This window comes from Corvus moneduloides, chromosome 3 (genome assembly GCF_009650955.1).
Source record: "Corvus moneduloides isolate bCorMon1 chromosome 3, bCorMon1.pri, whole genome shotgun sequence".
In the NCBI taxonomy this organism is placed as follows: Eukaryota; Metazoa; Chordata; class Aves; order Passeriformes; family Corvidae; genus Corvus; species Corvus moneduloides.
Window position 1 is genome coordinate 1,469,340 of NC_045478.1, and position 19,672 is coordinate 1,489,011.

A 19,672-nucleotide genomic window follows, 5' to 3' on the forward strand; every position below is an offset into this window, starting at 1 on the left:
GAGGGAGCGGGATCTGGGATGGTTGGGATCACCCCGTGGGAATGGGATCCGGGATGGCTGGGATCATTCTGTGGGAGGTGGATCCGGGATTATCCTGGGAAAGGGCCGGGAATGGGATCCGGGATGGTTGGGATCATTCTGTGGGAGGTGGATCCGGGATTATCCTGGGAAAGGGCCGGGAATGGGATCCCGGATGGTTGGGATCACCCCGTGGGAGGTGGATCCGGGATTATCCTGGGAAAGGGCCGGGAATGGGATCCGGGATGGTTGGGAATGTCCTGCCTGGGCCTGGGAAATCGATCTGGAATTGCTGCCATTTTCCGGTGGGAATCAACTCCGGGATTGTCGGGATCGTCTTGGGAAGGGGCTGGGAGCCGGATCTGGGATTGTTGGGATTATCCCAGGAAAGAGTTGGGAGTTAGATTCGGGATTGTTGGGATTATCCCAGGAAAGAGTTGGGAGTTGGATTCGGGAGTGTCCTGGGAAAGGGCTGGGAATTGGCTCCGGGATTGTTGGGAATGTTCTCTGGGAGTTGGATCCGGGATCATCCTGGGAGCTGGCTCCGGGATTGTTGGGAATGTTCTCTGGGAGTTGGATCCGGGATCAGTGGGATCATCCTGGGAAAGGGCTCCGGGATTGTCGGGAATGTTCTCTGGGAGCTGGATCTGGGATCATCCTGGGAGCTGGCTCCGGGATTGTTGGGAATGTTCTCTGGGAGCTGGATCCGGGATCAGTGGGATCATCCTGGGAGCTGGCTCCGGGATTGTCGGGAATGTTCTCTGGGAGCTGGATCCGGGATCACTGGGATCATCCTGGGAAAGGGCTCCGGGATTGTCGGGAATGTTCTCTGGGAGCTGGATCCGGGATCACTGGGATCATCCTGGGAGCTGGCTCCGGGATTGTTGGGAATGTTCTCTGGGAGTTGGATCCGGGATCACTGGGATCATCCTGGGAAAGGGCTCTGGGATTGTTGGGAATGTCCTAGGAAGGAGCTGGGAGCTGGCTCCGGGATTGTCGGGAATGTTCTCTGGGAGTTGGATCTGGGATCACTGGGATCATCCTGGGAGCTGGCTCCGGGATTGTTGGGAATGTTCTCTGGGAGCTGGATCCGGGATCATCCTGGGAGCTGGATCCGGGATGGTTGGGAATGTCCTGGGAAGGAGCTGGGAGCTGGCTCCGGGATTGTCGGGAATGTTCTCTGGGAGTTGGATCCGGGATCACTGGGATCATCCTGGGAGCTGGCTCCGGGATTGTTGGGAATGTTCTCTGGGAGCTGGATCCGGGATGGTTGGGAATGTCCTGGGAAGGAGCTGGGAGCTGGCTCCGGGATTGTCGGGAATGTTCTCTGGGAGCTGGATCCAGGATCACTGGGATCATCCTGGGAAAGGGCTCTGGGATTGTTGGGAATGTTCTCTGGGAGCTGGATCCGGGATCATCCTGGGAGCTGGCTCCGGGATTGTTGGGAATGTTCTCTGGGAGTTGGATCCGGGATCAGTGGGATCATCCTGGGAGCTGGCTCCGGGATTGTTGGGAATGTTCTCTGGGAGCTGGATCCGGGATCACTGGGATCATCCTGGGAGCTGGCTCCGGGATTGTTGGGAATGTTCTCTGGGAGTTGGATCCGGGATCACTGGGATCATCCTGGGAAAGGGCTCTGGGATTGTTGGGAATGTCCTAGGAAGGAGCTGGGAGCTGGCTCCGGGATTGTCGGGAATGTTCTCTGGGAGTTGGATCTGGGATCACTGGGATCATCCTGGGAGCTGGCTCCGGGATTGTTGGGAATGTTCTCTGGGAGCTGGATCCGGGATCATCCTGGGAGCTGGATCCGGGATGGTTGGGAATGTCCTGGGAAGGAGCTGGGAGCTGGCTCCGGGATTGTCGGGAATGTTCTCTGGGAGTTGGATCCGGGATCACTGGGATCATCCTGGGAGCTGGCTCCAGGATTGTTGGGAATGTTCTCTGGGAGCTGGATCCGGGATGGTTGGGAATGTCCTGGGAAGGAGCTGGGAGCTGGCTCCGGGATTGTCGGGAATGTTCTCTGGGAGCTGGATCCAGGATCACTGGGATCATCCTGGGAAAGGGCTCTGGGATTGTTGGGAATGTTCTCTGGGAGCTGGATCCGGGATCATCCTGGGAGCTGGATCCGGGATTGTCGGGAATGTTCTCTGGGAGTTGGATCCGGGATCAGTGAGATCATCCTGGGAGCTGGCTCCGGGATTGTTGGGAATGTTCTCTGGGAGCTGGATCCGGGATCACTGGGATCATCCTGGGAAAGGGCTCTGGGATTGTTGGGAATGTTCTCTGGGAGCTGGATCCGGGATCATCCTGGGAGCTGGATCCGGGATTGTTGGGAATGTTCTCTGGGAGTTGGATCCGGGATCACTGGGATCATCCTGGGAAAGGGCTCCGGGATTGTCGGGAATGTTCTCTGGGAGCTGGATCCGGGATCATCCTGGGAGCTGGCTCCGGGATTGTCGGGAATGTTCTCTGGGAGCTGGATCCGGGATCACTGGGATCATCCTGGGAAAGGGCTCCGGGATTGTCGGGAATGTTCTCTGGGAGCTGGATCTGGGATCATCCTGGGAGCTGGCTCCGGGATTGTTGGGAATGTTCTCTGGGAGTTGGATCCGGGATCAGTGGGATCATCCTGGGAGCTGGCTCCGGGATTGTTGGGAATGTTCTCTGGGAGCTGGATCCGGGATCACTGGGATCATCCTGGGAAAGGGCTCCGGGATTGTTGGGAATGTTCTCTGGGAGCTGGATCCGGGATCATCCTGGGAGCTGGCTCCGGGATTGTCGGGAATGTTCTCCGGGAGCTGGATCCGGGATCACTGGGATCATCCTGGGAAAGGGCTCTGGGATTGTCAGGAATGTTCTCTGGGAGCTGGATCTGGGATCATCCTGGGAGCTGGATCCGGGATGGTTGGGAATGTCCTGGGAAGGAGCTGGGAGCTGGCTCCGGGATTGTCGGGATCATCCAATGAGAATCGGCTCCGGGATTATCCAGGGAAGCGCCGGGAGCCGGATCCTCATCGGATCCCTCACAGATCCCGCTCCGGCCATTCCCAAATCCCACCGATAATCCCACCGATAATCCCACCAATCCCGTCTCCTCCCCAATCCGCCGTCCCCGAGGCTTTCCCGCGGCCTCCGGGGGCTCATTCCCGGCCGCAATTCCCAGACTTTCTACTCGGCCATCGTGGATCTGTGTGACAACGGCGGGAAGCGGCCCCCGGGCGCCTCCGGCGTCGGCTTCACGCGGGAGCAGGCGGATGCGATCCGAAGGATCCGGAACAGCAAGGACAGCTGGGACACGCTGGGGGTCAAACCCGGAGCCAGCAGGTGCGGGAAGAGCCGGAATTCCCGCGGGAATGGCCGGGAGCGGGGCGGGAAATGCGGGATGGGGACTGGCGGCGCTCCCGGAATGCTCCTTGTTATCCCTAGGGAAGAGGTGACGCGGGCGTCCCGCCGTTCCCGGTGTTCCCTATTCCCGGTTTTGATTCCCGGTATTCCCACAGGGAGGAGGTGACGCGGGCGTACCGCCGTTCCTGGTGTTCCACGTTCCCGTTATTCCCGGTTTTTCACTCCCATTCCCGGTTCTTATCCCTAGGGAGGAGGTGACCCGTGCCTACCGCCATTCCCGGTGTCCCGTATTCCCGTTATTCCCGGTTTCTCACTCCCATTTCTGGTTTTTATTCCCGTTATTCCCGGTTTCTATTCCCTAGGGAAGAGGTGACACGTGTGTACCGCCATTCCTGGTGTTCCACGTTCCCGTTATTCCCGGTTTTTATTCCCGTTATCCCCGTTATTCCTGGTTTATCTCCCTAGGGAGGAGGTGACACGTGTGTACCGCCATTCCTGGTGTCCCGTCTTCCTGTTATTCCCGGCTTTTATCCCCGTTATTCCCGGTTTCTATTCCCTAGGGAAGAGGTGACATGTGTGTACCGCCGTTCCCGGTGTCCCACATTCCCGTTATTCCCGGTTTTTATTCCCATTATTCCCGGTTTTTCTGCCTAGGGAGGAGGTGACGCGCGCCTACCGCCATTCCCGGTGTGCCGTTATTCCCGTTATTCCCACCATTCCCTTCATTCCCGGTTTTTATTCCCCAGGGAGGAGGTGACCCGCGCCTACCGCCATTCCCGGTTTTTCACTCGCATTCTTGTCATTCCCGGTTTTTATTCCCGGTTTTCTCTCCGCAGGGAGGAGGTGACGCGGGCGTACCGCCATTCCCGGTGTCCCGTTATTCCCGGTTTCCATTCCCGGTTTTCATTCCCTAGGGAGGAGGTGACACGGGCGTACCGCCATTCCCGGTTTGCATTCCCGGTTTCCATTCCCGGTTTTGATTCCCGGTTTCCATTCCCGGTTTTTATTCCCGGTTTTTCTCTCCGCAGGGAGGAGGTGACGCGGGCGTACCCCCATTCCCGGTGTCCCGCATTCCCGGTTTCGATTCCCGGTTGTTATTCCCGGTTTTTATTCCCTAGGGAGGAGGTGACGCAGGCGTACCGCCATTCCCGGTTTCCATTCCCGGTTTTCATTCCCGGTTTTTCCCTCGGCAGGGAGGAGGTGACGCGGGCGTACCGGCGCCTGGCGGTGCTGCTGCACCCGGACAAGTGCGCGGCTCCGGGCGTCCCGCATTCCCGGTTTCCATTCCCGGTTTTCATTCCCGGTTTTCCCTGGGCAGGGAGGAGGTGACGCGGGCGTACCGCCATTCCCTGTGTCCCATTATTCCCGTTATTCCCGGTTTTTATTCCCTAGGGAGGAGGTGACGCGGGCGTACCGCCATTCCCTGTGTCCCATTATTCCCGTTATTCCCGGTTTTTATTCCGTAGGGAGGAGGTGACGCGGGCGTCCCGCATTCCCAGTTTTCATTCCCGGTTTCCATTCCCGGTTTTTCTCTCCCTAGGGAGGAGGTGACGCGGGCGTACCGCCATTCCCAGTTGTTATTCCCGGTGTTTATTCCCGGTTTTCCCTGGGCAGGGAGGAGGTGACGCGGGCGTACCGCCATTCCCGGTTTTCATTCCCGGTTTTCATTCCCGGTTTTTATTCCCGGTTTTCATTCCCGGTTTTTCTCTCGGCAGGGAGGAGGTGACGCGGGCGTACCGCCATTCCCAGTTTCCATTCCCGGTTTCCATTCCCGGTTTCCATTCCCGGTTTTCCCTGGGCAGGGAGGAGGTGACGCGGGCGTACCGGCGCCATTCCCTGTGTCCCGTTATTCCCGGTTGTTATTCCCGGTTTTTATTCCCTAGGGAGGAGGTGACGCGGGCGTACCGGCGCCTGGCGGTGCTGCTGCACCCGGACAAGTGCGCGGCTCCGGGCAGCGAGGACGCCTTCAAGGCGCTGGGCGGGGCGCGCTCGGCGCTCCTCAAGAACATCAAGTAGCGAATTCCCGCCGGGAATCGGCCCCGCTCCCACCCCCGGGAGCCGGGAATCGTCGGGAAACGTCGGGAAACGTCGGGAAACGTCGGGATGGGAGGGTGGGAGGGAGGAGCGGCGGCGGCGCTCCCGCATTGCCGGGGGTCGTTCCTGGGTTTTTTTGGGGGGTCGTTCCCGCATTTCTGGGGGTTATTCCCACGTTTCTGGGGTTATTCCCACATTTCTGGAGGTTATTCCCGGTTTTCTGGGGGTTGTTCCCGGTTTTCTGGGGGTTATTCCCACATTTGTGGAGGTCGTTCCCGCTTTTCTGGGGGTCGTTCCTGGTTTTCTGGGGGTTGTTCCCGGTTTTCTGGAGTTATTCCCAGTTTTTTGGGGGTCGTTCCCGCATTTCAGGGGTTATTCCCGCATTTCTGGGGGTTGTTCCCGGTTTTCTGGAGTTATTCCCAGTTTTTTAGAGGGTCGTTCCCGCATTTCTGGGGGTTGTTCCCGCATTTCTGGAGGTTATTCCCGGTTTTCTGGGGGTTATTCCCAGTTTTCTGGGGGTTATTCCCACATTTCTGGAGGTCGTTCCCGCTTTTCTGGGGGTCGTTCCTGGTTTTCTGGGGGTTGTTCCCGGTTTTCTGGAGTTATTCCCAGTTTTTTGGGGGTCGTTCCCGCATTTCTGGGGGTCGTTCCTGGTTTTCTGGGGGTTGTTCCCGCTTTTCTGGAGTTATTCCCAGTTTTTTAGAGGGTCGTTCCCGCATTTCTGGGGGTTGTTCCCGCATTTCTGGGGGTTATTCCCGGTTTTCTGGGGGTTATTCCCAGTTTTCTGGGGGTTATTCCCACATTTCTGGAGGTCGTTCCCGCTTTTCTGGGGGTCGTTCCTGGTTTTCTGGGGGTTGTTCCCGGTTTTCTGGAGTTATTCCCAGTTTTTTGGGGGTCGTTCCCGCATTTCTGGGGGTCGTTCCTGGTTTTCTGGGGGTTGTTCCCGCTTTTCTGGAGTTATTCCCAGTTTTTTAGAGGGTCGTTCCCGCATTTCTGGGGGTTGTTCCCGCATTTCTGGAGGTTATTCCCGGTTTTCTGGGGGTTATTCCCACATTTCTGGAGGTCGTTCCCGCTTTTCTGGGGGTCGTTCCTGGTTTTCTGGGGGTTGTTCCCGGTTTTCTGGGGGTTATTCCCACATTTCTGGGGGTCGTTCCCGCATTTCTGGGGGTCGTTCCTGGTTTTCTGGGGGTTGTTCCCAGTTTTCTGGAGTTATTCCCAGTTTTTTAGCGGGTCGTTCCCGCATTTCTGGGGGTTATTCCCGCATTTCTGGGGGTTATTCCCGGTTTTCTGGGGGTTGTTCCCGCATTTCTGGGGGTTGTTCCCGCATTTCTGGGGGTCATTCCCGGTTTTCTGGGGGTTATTCCCGCATTTCTGAGGGTCGTTTCCAGGTTTTTTTGGGTTGTTCCCGGTTTTCTGGGGTCATTCCCATGTTTCTGGGGGTCGTTCCCGCATTTCTGGGGGTTGTTCCTGGTTTTCTGGAGTTATTCCCAGTTTTTTGGGGGTCGTTCCCGCATTTCTGGGGGTTGTTCCCACGTTTCTGGGGTTATTCCCACATTTCTGGAGGTCATTCCCACATTTCTGGGGGTCGTTCCCGGGTTTTTGGGGGTCGTTCCCGCATTTCTGGGGGTTATTCCCGCATTTCTGGGTGTCATTCCCACATTCCTGGGGTCGTTCCCGGGTTTTTGGGGGTCGTTCCCGCATTTCTGGGGGCTGTTCCCGGTTTTCTGGGGGTTATTCCCACATTTCTGAGGATCGTTTCCAGTTTTTTTGGGGTTATTCCCGGTTTTCTGGGGTTATTCCCACATTTCTGGGGGGTTTTCCCACATTTCTATGGGTCATTCCCGGGTTTTGAGGGGTTGTTCCTGGTTCCTGGGGGTTATTCCCGCATTTCGGGGGTTATTCCCGGTTTTTTGGGGTTATTCCCGCATTTCTGGGGTTTTTTCCCGGTTTTCTGGGGTTATTCCCAATTTTTTGGGGGTCGTTCCCGCTTTTCTGGGGGTTATTCCCGCATTTCTGGGGGTTGTTCCCAGTTTTTTGGGGGTTATTCCCAGTTTTCCGGGGGTTTGCTCCTGGTTTTCCGGGGTTAGTCCCAGTTTTTTGGGGGTTATTCCCAGTTTTCCAGGGGTTTGCTCCTGGTTTTCCAGGGGTTGCTCTCAGTTTCCCGGGGATTATTCCCAGTTTCCCGGGGGTCATTCCCGGTTTCCCGGCGGTCGCTGGCGCTTCTGGAATTGCGGCTGGAAGCTGTGGGAAGTGCGGGATTCCCAGCAGGGAATTCCCGGCGCATCCCGGAGCTGCTGGAATGGACTTGGACGCTCCGGAGCTCCGGGAAAAGCTCCGGAATCCCGGGAAAAGCTCCGGCACCGAGGATCTTGATGGATATTCATGGATCTTCATGGATATTTATTTATGGATATTTATTGATGGAATTGGGGCCAGTGCAATATCCGGGATTTTCCTACTTCCGGGCACCTTTTCCATGGATTTTTCCCTTCCCTCAAAATACAAACGAATCCCAAATTCCCGCTTTTCCCTTTTCCGGCGGCGTTCGGGCATCGGAAATCCGGGGAAATCCGGGATCCTTCGGCTCTTCCTGGGGGTTCCTGGGATAAAATTCCAGCCGGGAATCGCTTTTCCCTCCTCTCCGCTGTGGCAACATCCGAGGGAAACGTTGCTCATCCTGAAATCCCCTCCGATTTTCCCTCTGGAAAACCCCCTTGGAATTGGCTCCGGATCCCCTTTCCCCCATCCCAGAATTCCCTGGAATCCCCCCCGCTTTCCCAGCGGAGGAAATTCCCTAAATTCTGCCTCCAAAGCCGGTTTTCCCGGGTTTTTTTTCCCCCCACGCAGGAAGGGGAGCGATCCCAGAATTCCGGACCGGGAATGGATCCCGGGTTTTGGGGGGGTTTTTTTGCCCAATCCCGGCATCCGAACAAAATTCCCGCTGTTTTCCCGCTGGAGGAGCGCTTGGGATGCTTTTCCCGCTTTTCCATGGATCTGGGGGGGGGGCGGTGTTTGGAGCCGATCCCACGTTTCCCGCAATCCCGGTGGAATTCCCGAATTCCGTCGTTTTTCCACGCGAAATGCCGCTTGGAAAACCGGGAATTGCGGGAGTCGTGGCCTCGCTTGGATTCCCTTTTCCAGCTGGAGCTGGAGCCGAGGGAAGGCTGGAGCTCGGGATTTCTTGGGATTGGGGATCCCAGCGATTCCCACAGGGATGAGCTGGAGCCTGGCGGGAATCCGGGAATCCCGAATTCCGCATCCCGGCTCCAGCCCCGGCCTGAATCCCACTTTTTTTTTGATGTGGGAAGAGCGACTTTTCCCGCGCCGGGATCCGGATCCCAGAGCCGGGAATCAACACCGGGAGCGCCTCCGAAGGAATCCGGGATGGGAAAACCTCTGGATGCGCCCTCCTGCTTCCCGACATTCCGGGATTTTCCCGGAGAATTCCCGGCGCTGCTCCCGCTCCGGGATCCCGGTGACGTGTCCAGGCAAAATCCAGGGGAAGAATCCTTCCCTGGGATCAGGAATTTTGGTTCATTCCCGCTCCGGAGCCAGGAATTCCCTGGAAAAGCGGCGGGAGCTGTTGGGGTGAGGATGCCTGGGAATGAGGGGCAGCAAATCCCGGGATCTGGGGGTTCCTCGGGGCTGGCTCGGGTGGGATCTTGGGAAGGAATTCGCGGCTGGGCTGGAATTCCCAGGGAATGCCCGGATCCCTGGCAGGGCCCAAGGAAAGGCTGGAGCAGCCTGGGATCATCGGGGGAGGTGCCGGCCTTGGAATGGGATGGGATTGAAGCTGCGTGGATCCCAGCCAAAGCATTCCGGGACTGTGGGATGCAGGAGGCTCCGAATCCATGGCCAGGGGTTTTTCTGGAAGTCGGGGATGGGAAAGGGAAGGGAGAGCCTTCCTGGAGTGCCGAGATTCCCAGGGAAGGGCCTGGAGGCCGGAATTCCTTCCCGCAGAGGAGTCGGGCTGGGGCTGGATCCAATGGCAGGCTGGGAGAGGCGGGAATGGAGGGATTTCCCTGGGAAAGGGGAGCTCGGGCTGGGATCTTGGGAAGGGATTCCCGGCTGCGCTGGAATTCCCAGGGAATCCCTGGCAGTGTCCAAGGAAAGGCCGGAGCACGCTGGGATCATCGGGGGAAGTGTCAGGGTCGGACCGGGATGAGCTCCAGGAATTCCGGGCTTCCGCTGCTCCCCGCCCGCATTCCCGAGGGATGAGGATGCGCGTGAGGATGGAGCGGCTGCAGCAGCAGCGCATCCACGGCCGAATTCCCTCGGGAAGCGGCCGCCGCTTCCCAGTTTTTTGTTCCCCCCCCCACGCCCGGCAGCGAGAGGGTTACGGGAGGCGGGGATCCCTGGAAAAGCCCTTCCCGCTTCCCTGCCTCCATCCCGAGCTTTTCCATGGCCCCGCTGCCGCCGAGGCGCCGGGAAGCTCCAGCGGGAAGAGGATGCGGGGAGCGGGATAAGGGCGGGCACCGACATCGTATCCCCGAATCCCGGCGTCCATCCCGGCGTCCATCCCGGCGTCCATCCCGGTATCCATCCCGGTATCCCACCCATCCCGGCGGGAACGAGGCATCTCGGGAAGGAGCGCCGGGAAAAGCTCGGGAAGGAGGAGCGGGGAGGAGGCATCGCGACATCTCTGTGGCGGTGCTGGGAAAGCTGGGAAAGCACCGGGAAGCGGAGCCGGGAAGCGGAGCCGGGAAGCGGAGCCGGGAAGGAATCCCGGCCTCCCACCTGGAATTCCCGAGCTTCCCGTTTTCCCGGGATCGAGGCGAGGCGGCAAGGCCCGGTAGGATCGCGATGCCGCGCGAGTGACGCTGCGCTGAGCATCCCAAACATTCCCGCGGCCGGGAAAACCGGGAATTAAAGAACCCCCGGCAGCATGGCCCGGAACCGCGCCTTCTCCGAGCCGGAATTCTCGGCCGAATATTCCGCCGATTATTCCCTGAGTTTTCCATCGGATCCCGGAGGCGCCGGCATCCGCCGCTCCCAGGAAGCGCCGGCGCCGCGCTGGGGGCCCTGCCCGTGCCTGCCGCATTCCCGGCGCTTTTCCTTCGCTCCCGAATCCTTGGAAAAGCTCTACCAGACCTATTTCCGCCGCCAGCGCCACGAGACGCTGCTGGTGCTCGTGGTGTTCGCCGCCCTCTTCGACTGCTACATCCTGGGAATGTGCGCCGGCTTCTCCCGCATGGAAAAGCTTTTCCCGGCGCTGGCGGCGCTGGCCGGGCTGGTGGCGCACGGCTCCCTCTTCCTGCTCCTGAAATCCCGGCTGCTCCCGGAGCGCCTTTCCCAGAAATTCCTGCCGTGCGCGCTGTGGGTCCTGGTGCTGGCGCAGGTGTGGGCGTACCTGGGGCTGGAATTCCGCGCTTTTCCAGAGGCCGTGGATACGGTGGGATGGCAGGCGTTCTTCGCCTTCTCCTTCTTCCTGACGCTGCCGCTGCGCCTGGCGCGGATCCTGCTGCTCACGGCCGCGTCCTGCGGCGTCCACGCGCTCGTGCTGGGAATCGCCGCGCTCCAGAGGCGCCAGGATAGCGTGGATCGGGGAGCGCTGGCCAGGCAGGTACGGGAAGGGACTGGGAAGGGAGTGGGAATGGGCAGGGAAGGGAGTGGGAAGGGACTGGGATGGGAAGGGACTGGGAAGGGACTGGGAATGGGCAGGGAAGGGAGTGGGAAGGGACTGGGATGGGAAGGGACTGGGAAGGGACTGGGAATGGGCAGGGAAAGGAATGGAATGGGAAGGGACGGGGAAGGGACTGGGAAAGGAATGGAATGGGAAGGGACTGGGAATGGCCAGGGAAAGGAATGGGAGTGGACTGGGAGTGGCAAGGGAATGGCCAGGGAAGGGACTGGAATGGGAAGGGACTGGGAATAGCAAGGGAATGGACTGGGAATGGACTGGGAAAGGAACGGAATGGGAAGGGGCTGGGAATGGCCAGGGAAGGGACGGGAATGGGAAGGGAATGGGAAGGGAACGGACTGGGAAGGGACTGGAAAGGGACGGGGAAGAGACTGGGAATGGCCAGGGAAAGGAATGGAATGGGAAGGGACTGGGAATGGCCAGGGAAGGGACTGGGAATGGACTGGGAATGGAAGGGGAGAGGCGGCGTTTGGGGTTATCCAGGAGTTATCCAGGGGTTATCCAGGAGTTATCCAGGGGTTATCCAGGGGTTATCCAGGAGTTATCCAGGGGTTATCCAGGAGTTATCCAGGGGTTATCCAGGGGTTATCCAGGGGTTATCCAGGAGTTATCCAGGGGTTATCCAGGAGTTATCCAGGAGTTATCCAGGAGTTATCCAGGAGTTATCCAGGGGTTATCCAGGGGTTATCCAGGGGTTATCCAGGGGTTATCCAGGAGTTATCCAGGAGTTATCCAGGGGTTATCCAGGAGTTATCCAGGAGTTATCCAGGAGTTATCCAGGGGTTACCCAGGAGTTATCCAGGAGTTATCCAGGAGTTATCCAGGGGTTATCCAGGGGTTATCCAGGAGTTATCCAGGAGTTATCCAGGGGTTATCCAGGAGTTATCCAGGGGTTATCCAGGGGTTATCCAGGGGTTATCCAGGAGTTATCCAGGAATTATCCAGGAGTTATCCAGGAGTTATCCAGGGGTTATCCAGGGGTTATCCAGGAGTTATCCAGGAGTTATCCAGGAGTTATCCAGGGGTTATCCAGGAGTTATCCAGGGGTTATCCAGGAGTTATCCAGGAGTTATCCAGGAATTATCCAGGAGTTATCCAGGAGTTATCCAGGAATTATCCAGGAGTTATCCAGGAGTTATCCAGGGGTTATCCAGGGGTTATCCAGGAGTTATCCAGGGGTTATCCAGGAGTTATCCAGGGGTTATCCAGGAGTTATCCAGGAATTATCCAGGAGTTATCCAGGGGTTATCCAGGGGTTATCCAGGGGTTATCCAGGAGTTATCCAGGGGTTATCCAGGAGTTATCCAGGAGTTATCCAGGAGTTATCCAGGGGTTATCCAGGGGTTATCCAGGAGTTATCCAGGGGTTATCCAGGAGTTATCCAGGGGTTATCCAGGGGTTATCCAGGGGTTATCCAGGGGTTATCCAGGAGTTATCCAGGAGTTATCCAGGGGTTATCCAGGGGTTATCCAGGGGTTATCCAGGAGTTATCCAGGAGTTATCCAGGAATTATCCAGGAGTTATCCAGGAGTTATCCAGGGGTTATCCAGGGGTTATCCAGGAGTTATCCAGGAGTTATCCAGGAGTTATCCAGGGGTTATCCAGGAGTTATCCAGGGGTTATCCAGGAGTTATCCAGGAGTTATCCAGGAATTATCCAGGAGTTATCCAGGAGTTATCCAGGAATTATCCAGGAGTTATCCAGGAGTTATCCAGGGGTTATCCAGGGGTTATCCAGGAGTTATCCAGGGGTTATCCAGGAGTTATCCAGGAGTTATCCAGGAGTTATCCAGGGGTTATCCAGGGGTTATCCTGGGGTTATCCAGGGGTTATCCAGGAGTTATCCAGGGGTTATCCAGGAGTTATCCAGGAGTTATCCAGGAGTTATCCAGGAGTTATCCAGGGGTTATCCAGGGGTTATCCAGGAGTTATCCAGGAGTTATCCAGGAGTTATCCAGGAGTTATCCAGGGGTTATCCAGGAGTTATCCAGGGGTTATCCTGGGGTTATCCAGGGGTTATCCAGGGGTTATCCAGGAGTTATCCAGGAGTTATCCAGGAATTATCCAGGAGTTATCCAGGAGTTATCCAGGAATTATCCAGGAGTTATCCAGGAGTTATCCAGGAGTTATCCAGGAATTATCCAGGGGTTATCCAGGGGTTATCCAGGAGTTATCCAGGAGTTATCCAGGAGTTATCCAGGAGTTATCCAGGGGTTATCCAGGAGTTATCCAGGGGTTATCCAGGAGTTATCCAGGAGTTATCCAGGAATTATCCAGGAGTTATCCAGGAGTTATCCAGGAATTATCCAGGAGTTATCCAGGAGTTATCCAGGGGTTATCCAGGGGTTATCCAGGAGTTATCCAGGGGTTATCCAGGAGTTATCCAGGAGTTATCCAGGAGTTATCCAGGGGTTATCCAGGGGTTATCCTGGGGTTATCCAGGGGTTATCCAGGAGTTATCCAGGGGTTATCCAGGAGTTATCCAGGAGTTATCCAGGAGTTATCCAGGAGTTATCCAGGGGTTATCCAGGGGTTATCCAGGGGTTATCCAGGGGTTATCCAGGAGTTATCCAGGAGTTATCCAGGGGTTACCCAGGGGTTACCCAGGGGTTATCCTGGGGTTATCCAGGGGTTATCCAGGGGTTATCCAGGGGTTATCCAGGGGTTATCCAGGGGTTATCCAGGGGTTACCCAGGGGTTATCCTGGGGTTATCCAGGGGTTATCCAGGGGTTATCCTGGGGTTATCCAGGGGTTATCCAGGGGTTATCCAGGGGTTATCCAGGAGTTATCCAGGGGTTATCCAGGGGTTATCCAGGAGTTATCCAGGAGTTATCCAGGGGTTATCCAGGAGTTATCCAGGGGTTATCCAGGGGTTATCCAGGAGTTATCCAGGAGTTATCCAGGGGTTATCCAGGAGTTATCCAGGGGTTATCCAGGGGTTATCCAGGAGTTATCCAGGAGTTATCCAGGGGTTATCCAGGAGTTATCCAGGGGTTATCCAGGAGTTATCCAGGGGTTATCCAGGGGTTATCCAGGGGTTATCCAGGGGTTATCCAGGGGTTATCCAGGAGTTATCCAGGGGTTATCCAGGAGTTATCCAGGGGTTATCCAGGAGTTATCCAGGGGTTATCCAGGAGTTATCCAGGAGTTATCCAGGGGTTATCCAGGGGTTATCCAGGAGTTATCCAGGAGTTAACCAGGGGTTATCCAGGGGTTATCCAGGGGTTATCCAGGAGTTATCCAGGAGTTATCCAGGGGTTATCCAGGGGTTATCCAGGGGTTATCCAGGGGTTATCCAGGAGTTATCCAGGAGTTAACCAGGGGTTATCCAGGGGTTATCCAGGAGTTATCCAGGAGTTATCCAGGAGTTATCCAGGAGTTATCCAGGGGTTATCCAGGAGTTATCCAGGAGTTATCCAGGAGATATCCAGGGGTTATCCAGGGGTTATCCAGGGGTTATCCAGGGGTTATCCAGGGGTTATCCAGGGGTTATCCAGGGGTTATCCAGGAGTTATCCAGGAGTTATCCAGGGGTTATCCAGGAGTTATCCAGGGGTTATCCAGGAGTTATCCAGGGGTTATCCAGGGGTTATCCAGGGGTTATCCAGGGGTTATCCAGGGGTTATCCAGGAGTTATCCAGGGGTTATCCAGGAGTTATCCAGGGGTTATCCAGGGGTTATCCAGGGGTTATCCAGGGGTTATCCAGGGGTTATCCAGGGGTTATCCAGGAGTTATCCAGGGGTTACCCAGGGGTTACCCAGGGGTTATCCAGGGGTTATCCAGGGGTTATCCAGGGGTTATCCAGGAGTTATCCAGGGGTTATCCAGGAGTTATCCAGGGGTTATCCAGGGGTTATCCAGGAGTTATCCAGGGGTTATCCTGGGGTTATCCAGGAGTTATCCAGGAGTTATCCAGGAGTTATCCAGGGGTTATCCAGGGGTTATCCAGGGGTTATCCAGGGGTTATCCAGGAGTTATCCAGGGGTTATCCAGGGGTTACCCAGGAGTTATCCAGGAGTTATCCAGGGGTTATCCAGGAGTTAACCAGGGGTTATCCAGGGGTTATCCAGGAGTTATCCAGGGGTTATCCAGGGGTTATCCAGGGGTTATCCAGGAGTTATCCAGGAGTTACCCAGGGGTTATCCAGGGGTTATCCAGGGGTTATCCAGGAGTTATCCAGGAGTTATCCAGGGGTTATCCAGGGGTTATCCAGGAGTTACCCAGGGGTTATCCAGGGGTTATCCAGGAGTTATCCAGGAGTTATCCAGGGGTTATCCAGGGGTTATCCAGGGGTTATCCAGGAGTTATCCAGGAGTTATCCAGGGGTTATCCAGGGGTTATCCAGGAGTTATCCAGGAGTTATCCAGGAGTTATCCAGGGGTTATCCAGGGGTTATCCAGGGGTTATCCAGGAGTTACCCAGGAGTTATCCAGGAGTTATCCAGGAGTTATCCAGGAGTTATCCAGGGGTTATCCAGGGGTTATCCAGGAGTTATCCAGGAGTTATCCAGGAGTTATCCAGGAGTTATCCAGGGGTTATCCAGGAGTTATCCAGGGGTTATCCAGGGGTTATCCAGGGGTTATCCAGGAGTTATCCAGGGGTTATCCAGGGGTTATCCAGGAGTTATCCAGGGGTTATCCAGGGGTTATCCAGGAGTTATCCAGGAGTTATCCAGGGGTTATCCAGGGGTTATCCAGGGGTTATCCAGGAGTTATCCAGGGGTTATCCAGGGGTTATCCAGGAGTTATCCAGGAGTTATCCAGGAGTTATCCAGGGGTTATCCAGGGGTTATCCAGGGGTTATCCAGGGGTTATCCAGGAGTTATCCAGGAGTTATCCAGGGGTTATCCAGGGGTTATCCAGGAGTTATCCAGGAGTTATCCAGGAGTTATCCAGGAGTTATCCAGGGGTTATCCAGGGGTTATCCAGGAGTTATCCAGGGGTTATCCAGGAGTTATCCAGGAGTTATCCAGGAGTTATCCAGGGGTTATCCAGGGGTTATCCAGGGGTTATCCAGGGGTTATCCAGGAGTTACCCAGGAGTTATCCAGGGGTTATCAAGGAGTTATCCAGGAGTTATCCAGGGGTTATCCAGGAGTTATCCAGGAGTTATCCAGGAGTTATCCAGGAGTTATCCAGGGGTTATCCAGGGGTTATCCAGGGGTTATCCAGGAGTTATCCAGGAGTTATCCAGGAGTTATCCAGGGGTTATCCAGGAGTTATCCAGGAGTTATCCAGGATATATCCAGGGGTTATCCAGGAGTTATCCAGGGGTTATCCAGGAGTTATCCAGGGGTTATCCAGGAGTTATCCAGGAGTTATCCAGGGGTTATCCAGGGGTTATCCAGGAGTTATCCAGGAGTTATCCAGGGGTTATCAAGGAGTTATCCAGGAGTTATCCAGGGGTTATCCAGGAGTTATCCAGGAGTTATCCAGGAGTTATCCAGGAGTTATCCAGGGGTTATCCAGGGGTTATCCAGGGGTTATCCAGGAGTTATCCAGGAGTTATCCAGGGGTTATCCAGGGGTTATCCAGGAGTTATCCAGGAGTTATCCAGGAGTTATCCAGGGGTTATCCAGGAGTTATCCAGGGGTTATCCAGGGGTTATCCAGGGGTTATCCAGGAGTTATCCAGGAGTTATCCAGGGGTTATCCAGGGGTTATCCAGGGGTTATCCAGGGGTTATCCCGGGGTTATCCAGGGGTTATCCAGGAGTTATCCAGGGGTTATCCAGGGGTTATCCAGGAGTTATCCAGGGGTTATCCAGGGGTTATCCAGGAGTTATCCAGGAGTTATCCAGGGGTTATCCAGGAGTTATCCAGGGGTTATCCAGGAGTTATCCAGGGGTTATCCAGGGGTTATCCAGGGGTTATCCAGGAGTTATCCAGGAGTTATCCAGGGGTTATCCAGGAGTTATCCAGGGGTTATCCAGGGGTTATCCAGGAGTTATCCAGGGGTTATCCAGGGGTTATCCAGGAGTTATCCAGGGGTTATCCAGGGGTTATCCAGGGGTTATCCAGGAGTTATCCAGGGGTTATCCAGGAGTTATCCAGGGGTTATCCAGGGGTTATCCAGGAGTTATCCAGGGGTTATCCAGGAGTTATCCAGGAGTTATCCAGGAGTTATCCAGGGGTTATCCAGGGGTTATCCAGGAGTTATCCAGGGGTTATCCAGGAGTTATCCAGGGGTTATCCAGGAGTTATCCAGGAGTTATCCAGGGGTTATCCAGGGGTTATCCAGGGGTTATCCAGGGGTTATCCAGGGGTTATCCAGGAGTTATCCAGGGGTTATCCAGGGGTTATCCAGGGGTTATCCAGGAGTTATCCAAGAGTTATCCAGGGGTTATCCAGGGGTTATCCAGGAGTTATCCAGGAGTTATCCAGGGGTTATCCAGGGGTTATCCAGGGGTTATCCAGGGGTTATCCAGGAGTTATCCAGGAGTTATCCAGGGGTTATCCAGGGGTTATCCAGGAGTTATCCAGGGGTTATCCAGGGGTTATCCAGGGGTTATCCAGGAGTTATCCAGGAGTTATCCAGGAGTTATCCAGGGGTTATCCAGGGGTTATCCAGGATTTATCCAGGGGTTATCCAGGAGTTATCCAGGAGTTATCCAGGAGTTATCCAGGGGTTATCCAGGAGTTATCCAAGAGTTATCCAGGGGTTATCCAGGGGTTATCCAGGGGTTATCCAGGATATATCCAGGGGTTATCCAGGGGTTATCCAGGGGTTATCCAGGAGTTATCCAGGAGTTATCCAGGGGTTATCCAGGGGTTATCCAGGGGTTATCCAGGGGTTATCCAGGGGTTATCCAGGAGTTATCCAGGAGTTATCCAGGAGTTATCCAGGGGTTATCCAGGAGTTATCCAGGGGTTATCCAGGGGTTATCCAGGGGTTATCCAGGAGTTATCCAGGGGTTATCCAGGGGTTATCCAGGGGTTATCCAGGAGTTATCCAGGGGTTATCCAGGGGTTATCCAGGGGTTATCCAGGAGTTATCCAGGAGTTATCCAGGAGTTATCCAGGGGTTATCCAGGGGTTATCCAGGATTTATCCAGGGGTTATCCAGGAGTTATCCAGGAGTTTTCCAGGAGTTATCCAGGAGTTATCCAGGGGTTATCCAGGAGTTATCCAGGGGTTATCCAGGAGTTATCCAGGGGTTATCCAGGGGTTATCCAGGAGTTATCCAGGAGTTATCCAGGGGTTATCCAGGGGTTATCCAGGAGTTATCCAGGAGTTATCCAGGGGTTATCCAGGGGTTATCCAGGGGTTATCCAGGAGTTATCCAGGAGTTATCCAGGGGTTATCCAGGGGTTATCCAGGGGTTATCCAGGGGTTATCCAGGAGTTATCCGGGGGTTATCCAGGGGTTATCCAGGGGTTATCCAGGAGTTATCCAGGAGTTATCCGGGGGTTATCCAGGAGTTATCCAGGGGTTATCCAGGGGTTATCCAGGGGTTATCCAGGGGTTATCCAGGAGTTATCCGGGGGTTATCCAGGGGTTATCCAGGGGTTATCCAGGAGTTATCCAGGAGTTATCCGGGGGTTATCCAGGAGTTATCCAGGGGTTATCCAGGGGTTATCCAGGAGTTATCCAGGAGTTATCCAGGAGTTATCCAGGGGTTATCCAGGAATTATCCAGGGGTTATCCAGGAGTTATCCAGGGGTTATCCAGGAGTTATCCAGGAGTTATCCAGGGGTTATCCAGGAGTTATCCAGGGGTTATCCAGGGGTTATCCAGGAGTTATCCAGGAGTTATCCAGGAGTTATCCGGGGGTTATCCAGGAGTTATCCAGGGGTTATCCAGGGGTTACCCAGGAGTTATCCAGGGGTTATCCAGGAGTTATCCAGGAGTTATCCAGGAGTTATCCAGGGGTTATCCAGGAATTATCCAGGGGTTATCCAGGAGTTATCCAGGGGTTATCCAGGAGTTATCCAGGAGTTATCCAGGGGTTATCCAGGAGTTATCCAGGGGTTATCCAGGGGTTATCCAGGAGTTATCCAGGAGTTATCCAGGAGTTATCCAGGAGTTATCCAGGGGTTATCCAGGAGTTATCCAGGGGTTATCCAGGAGTTATCCAGGAGTTATCCAGGAGTTATCCAGGGGTTATCCAGGAGTTATCCAGGGGTTATCCAGGGGTTATCCAGGAGTTATCCAGGGGTTATCCAGGAGTTATCCAGGAGTTATCCAGGAGTTATCCAGGGGTTATCCAGGAGTTATCCAGGAGTTATCCAGGAGTTATCCAGGGGTTATCCAGGAGTTATCCCGGGGTTATCCAGGGGTTATCCAGGAGTTATCCAGTATTTATCCAGGAGTTATCCAGGGGTTATCCAGGGGTTATCCAGGAGTTATCCAGGGGTTATCCAGGAGTTATCCAGGATTTATCCAGGAGTTATCCAGGGGTTATCCAGGGGTTATCCAGGGGTTATCCTGGAGTTATCCAGGGGTTATCCAGGAGTTATCCAGGAGTTATCCAGGGGTTATCCAGGGGTTATCCAGGGGTTATCCAGGGGTTATCCAGGAGTTATCCAGGGGTTATCCAGGGGTTATCCAGGGGTTATCCAGGAGTTATCCAGGGGTTATCCAGGGGTTATCCAGGAGTTATCCAGGAGTTATCCAGGGGTTATCCAGGGGTTATCCAG

General features: G+C 55.3%; 4 protein-coding genes across 6 annotated transcripts in view; all 4 read left to right on the forward strand.

Moving 5' to 3' along the window:
* Positions 1-6: 6 nt before the first annotated feature.
* Positions 7-2,822, forward strand: LOC116441451. Of its 2 annotated transcripts, XM_032103353.1 has the most exons (3): positions 7-979; positions 1,118-1,672; positions 1,811-2,822. In XM_032103353.1, the coding sequence occupies exons 1-3, from the start codon at positions 182-184 to the stop codon at positions 2,189-2,191; spliced, it is 1,734 nt and encodes a 577-aa protein (XP_031959244.1). In that variant the 5' UTR covers positions 7-181; the 3' UTR covers positions 2,192-2,822. The 2 variants fall into 2 exon arrangements, with proteins under 2 accessions (XP_031959244.1, XP_031959245.1); XM_032103354.1 differs by having other exon boundaries at positions 7-1,672.
* A 272-nt stretch (positions 2,823-3,094) lies between these two features.
* On the forward strand, positions 3,095-5,420 carry DNAJC27 (DnaJ heat shock protein family (Hsp40) member C27; the record flags this gene model as incomplete). Its single annotated transcript, XM_032104958.1, has 3 exons — positions 3,095-3,342; positions 4,200-4,610; positions 5,301-5,420. Coding segments are annotated over 3 exons (738 nt in total), but the record flags the coding sequence as incomplete, so codon positions are not given.
* A 1,318-nt stretch (positions 5,421-6,738) lies between these two features.
* LOC116441452 lies at positions 6,739-8,344 on the forward strand. Of its 2 annotated transcripts, XM_032103356.1 has the most exons (4): positions 6,739-6,971; positions 7,056-7,299; positions 7,341-7,426; positions 7,533-8,344. In XM_032103356.1, the coding sequence occupies exons 1-4, from the start codon at positions 6,825-6,827 to the stop codon at positions 8,004-8,006; spliced, it is 951 nt and encodes a 316-aa protein (XP_031959247.1). In that variant the 5' UTR covers positions 6,739-6,824; the 3' UTR covers positions 8,007-8,344. The 2 variants fall into 2 exon arrangements, with proteins under 2 accessions (XP_031959247.1, XP_031959246.1); XM_032103355.1 differs by having other exon boundaries at positions 6,739-7,299.
* Positions 8,345-10,282: 1,938 nt separating this feature from the next.
* The window catches only part of ADCY3 (adenylate cyclase 3), a 48,475-nt gene continuing 39,085 nt past the window's right edge, over positions 10,283-19,672 (forward strand). Inside the window, exon 1 of the mRNA XM_032103352.1 lies at positions 10,283-10,960. Within this exon, the coding sequence (XP_031959243.1) occupies positions 10,283-10,960 (678 nt within the window). The remainder of the gene's footprint in view (positions 10,961-19,672) is intronic.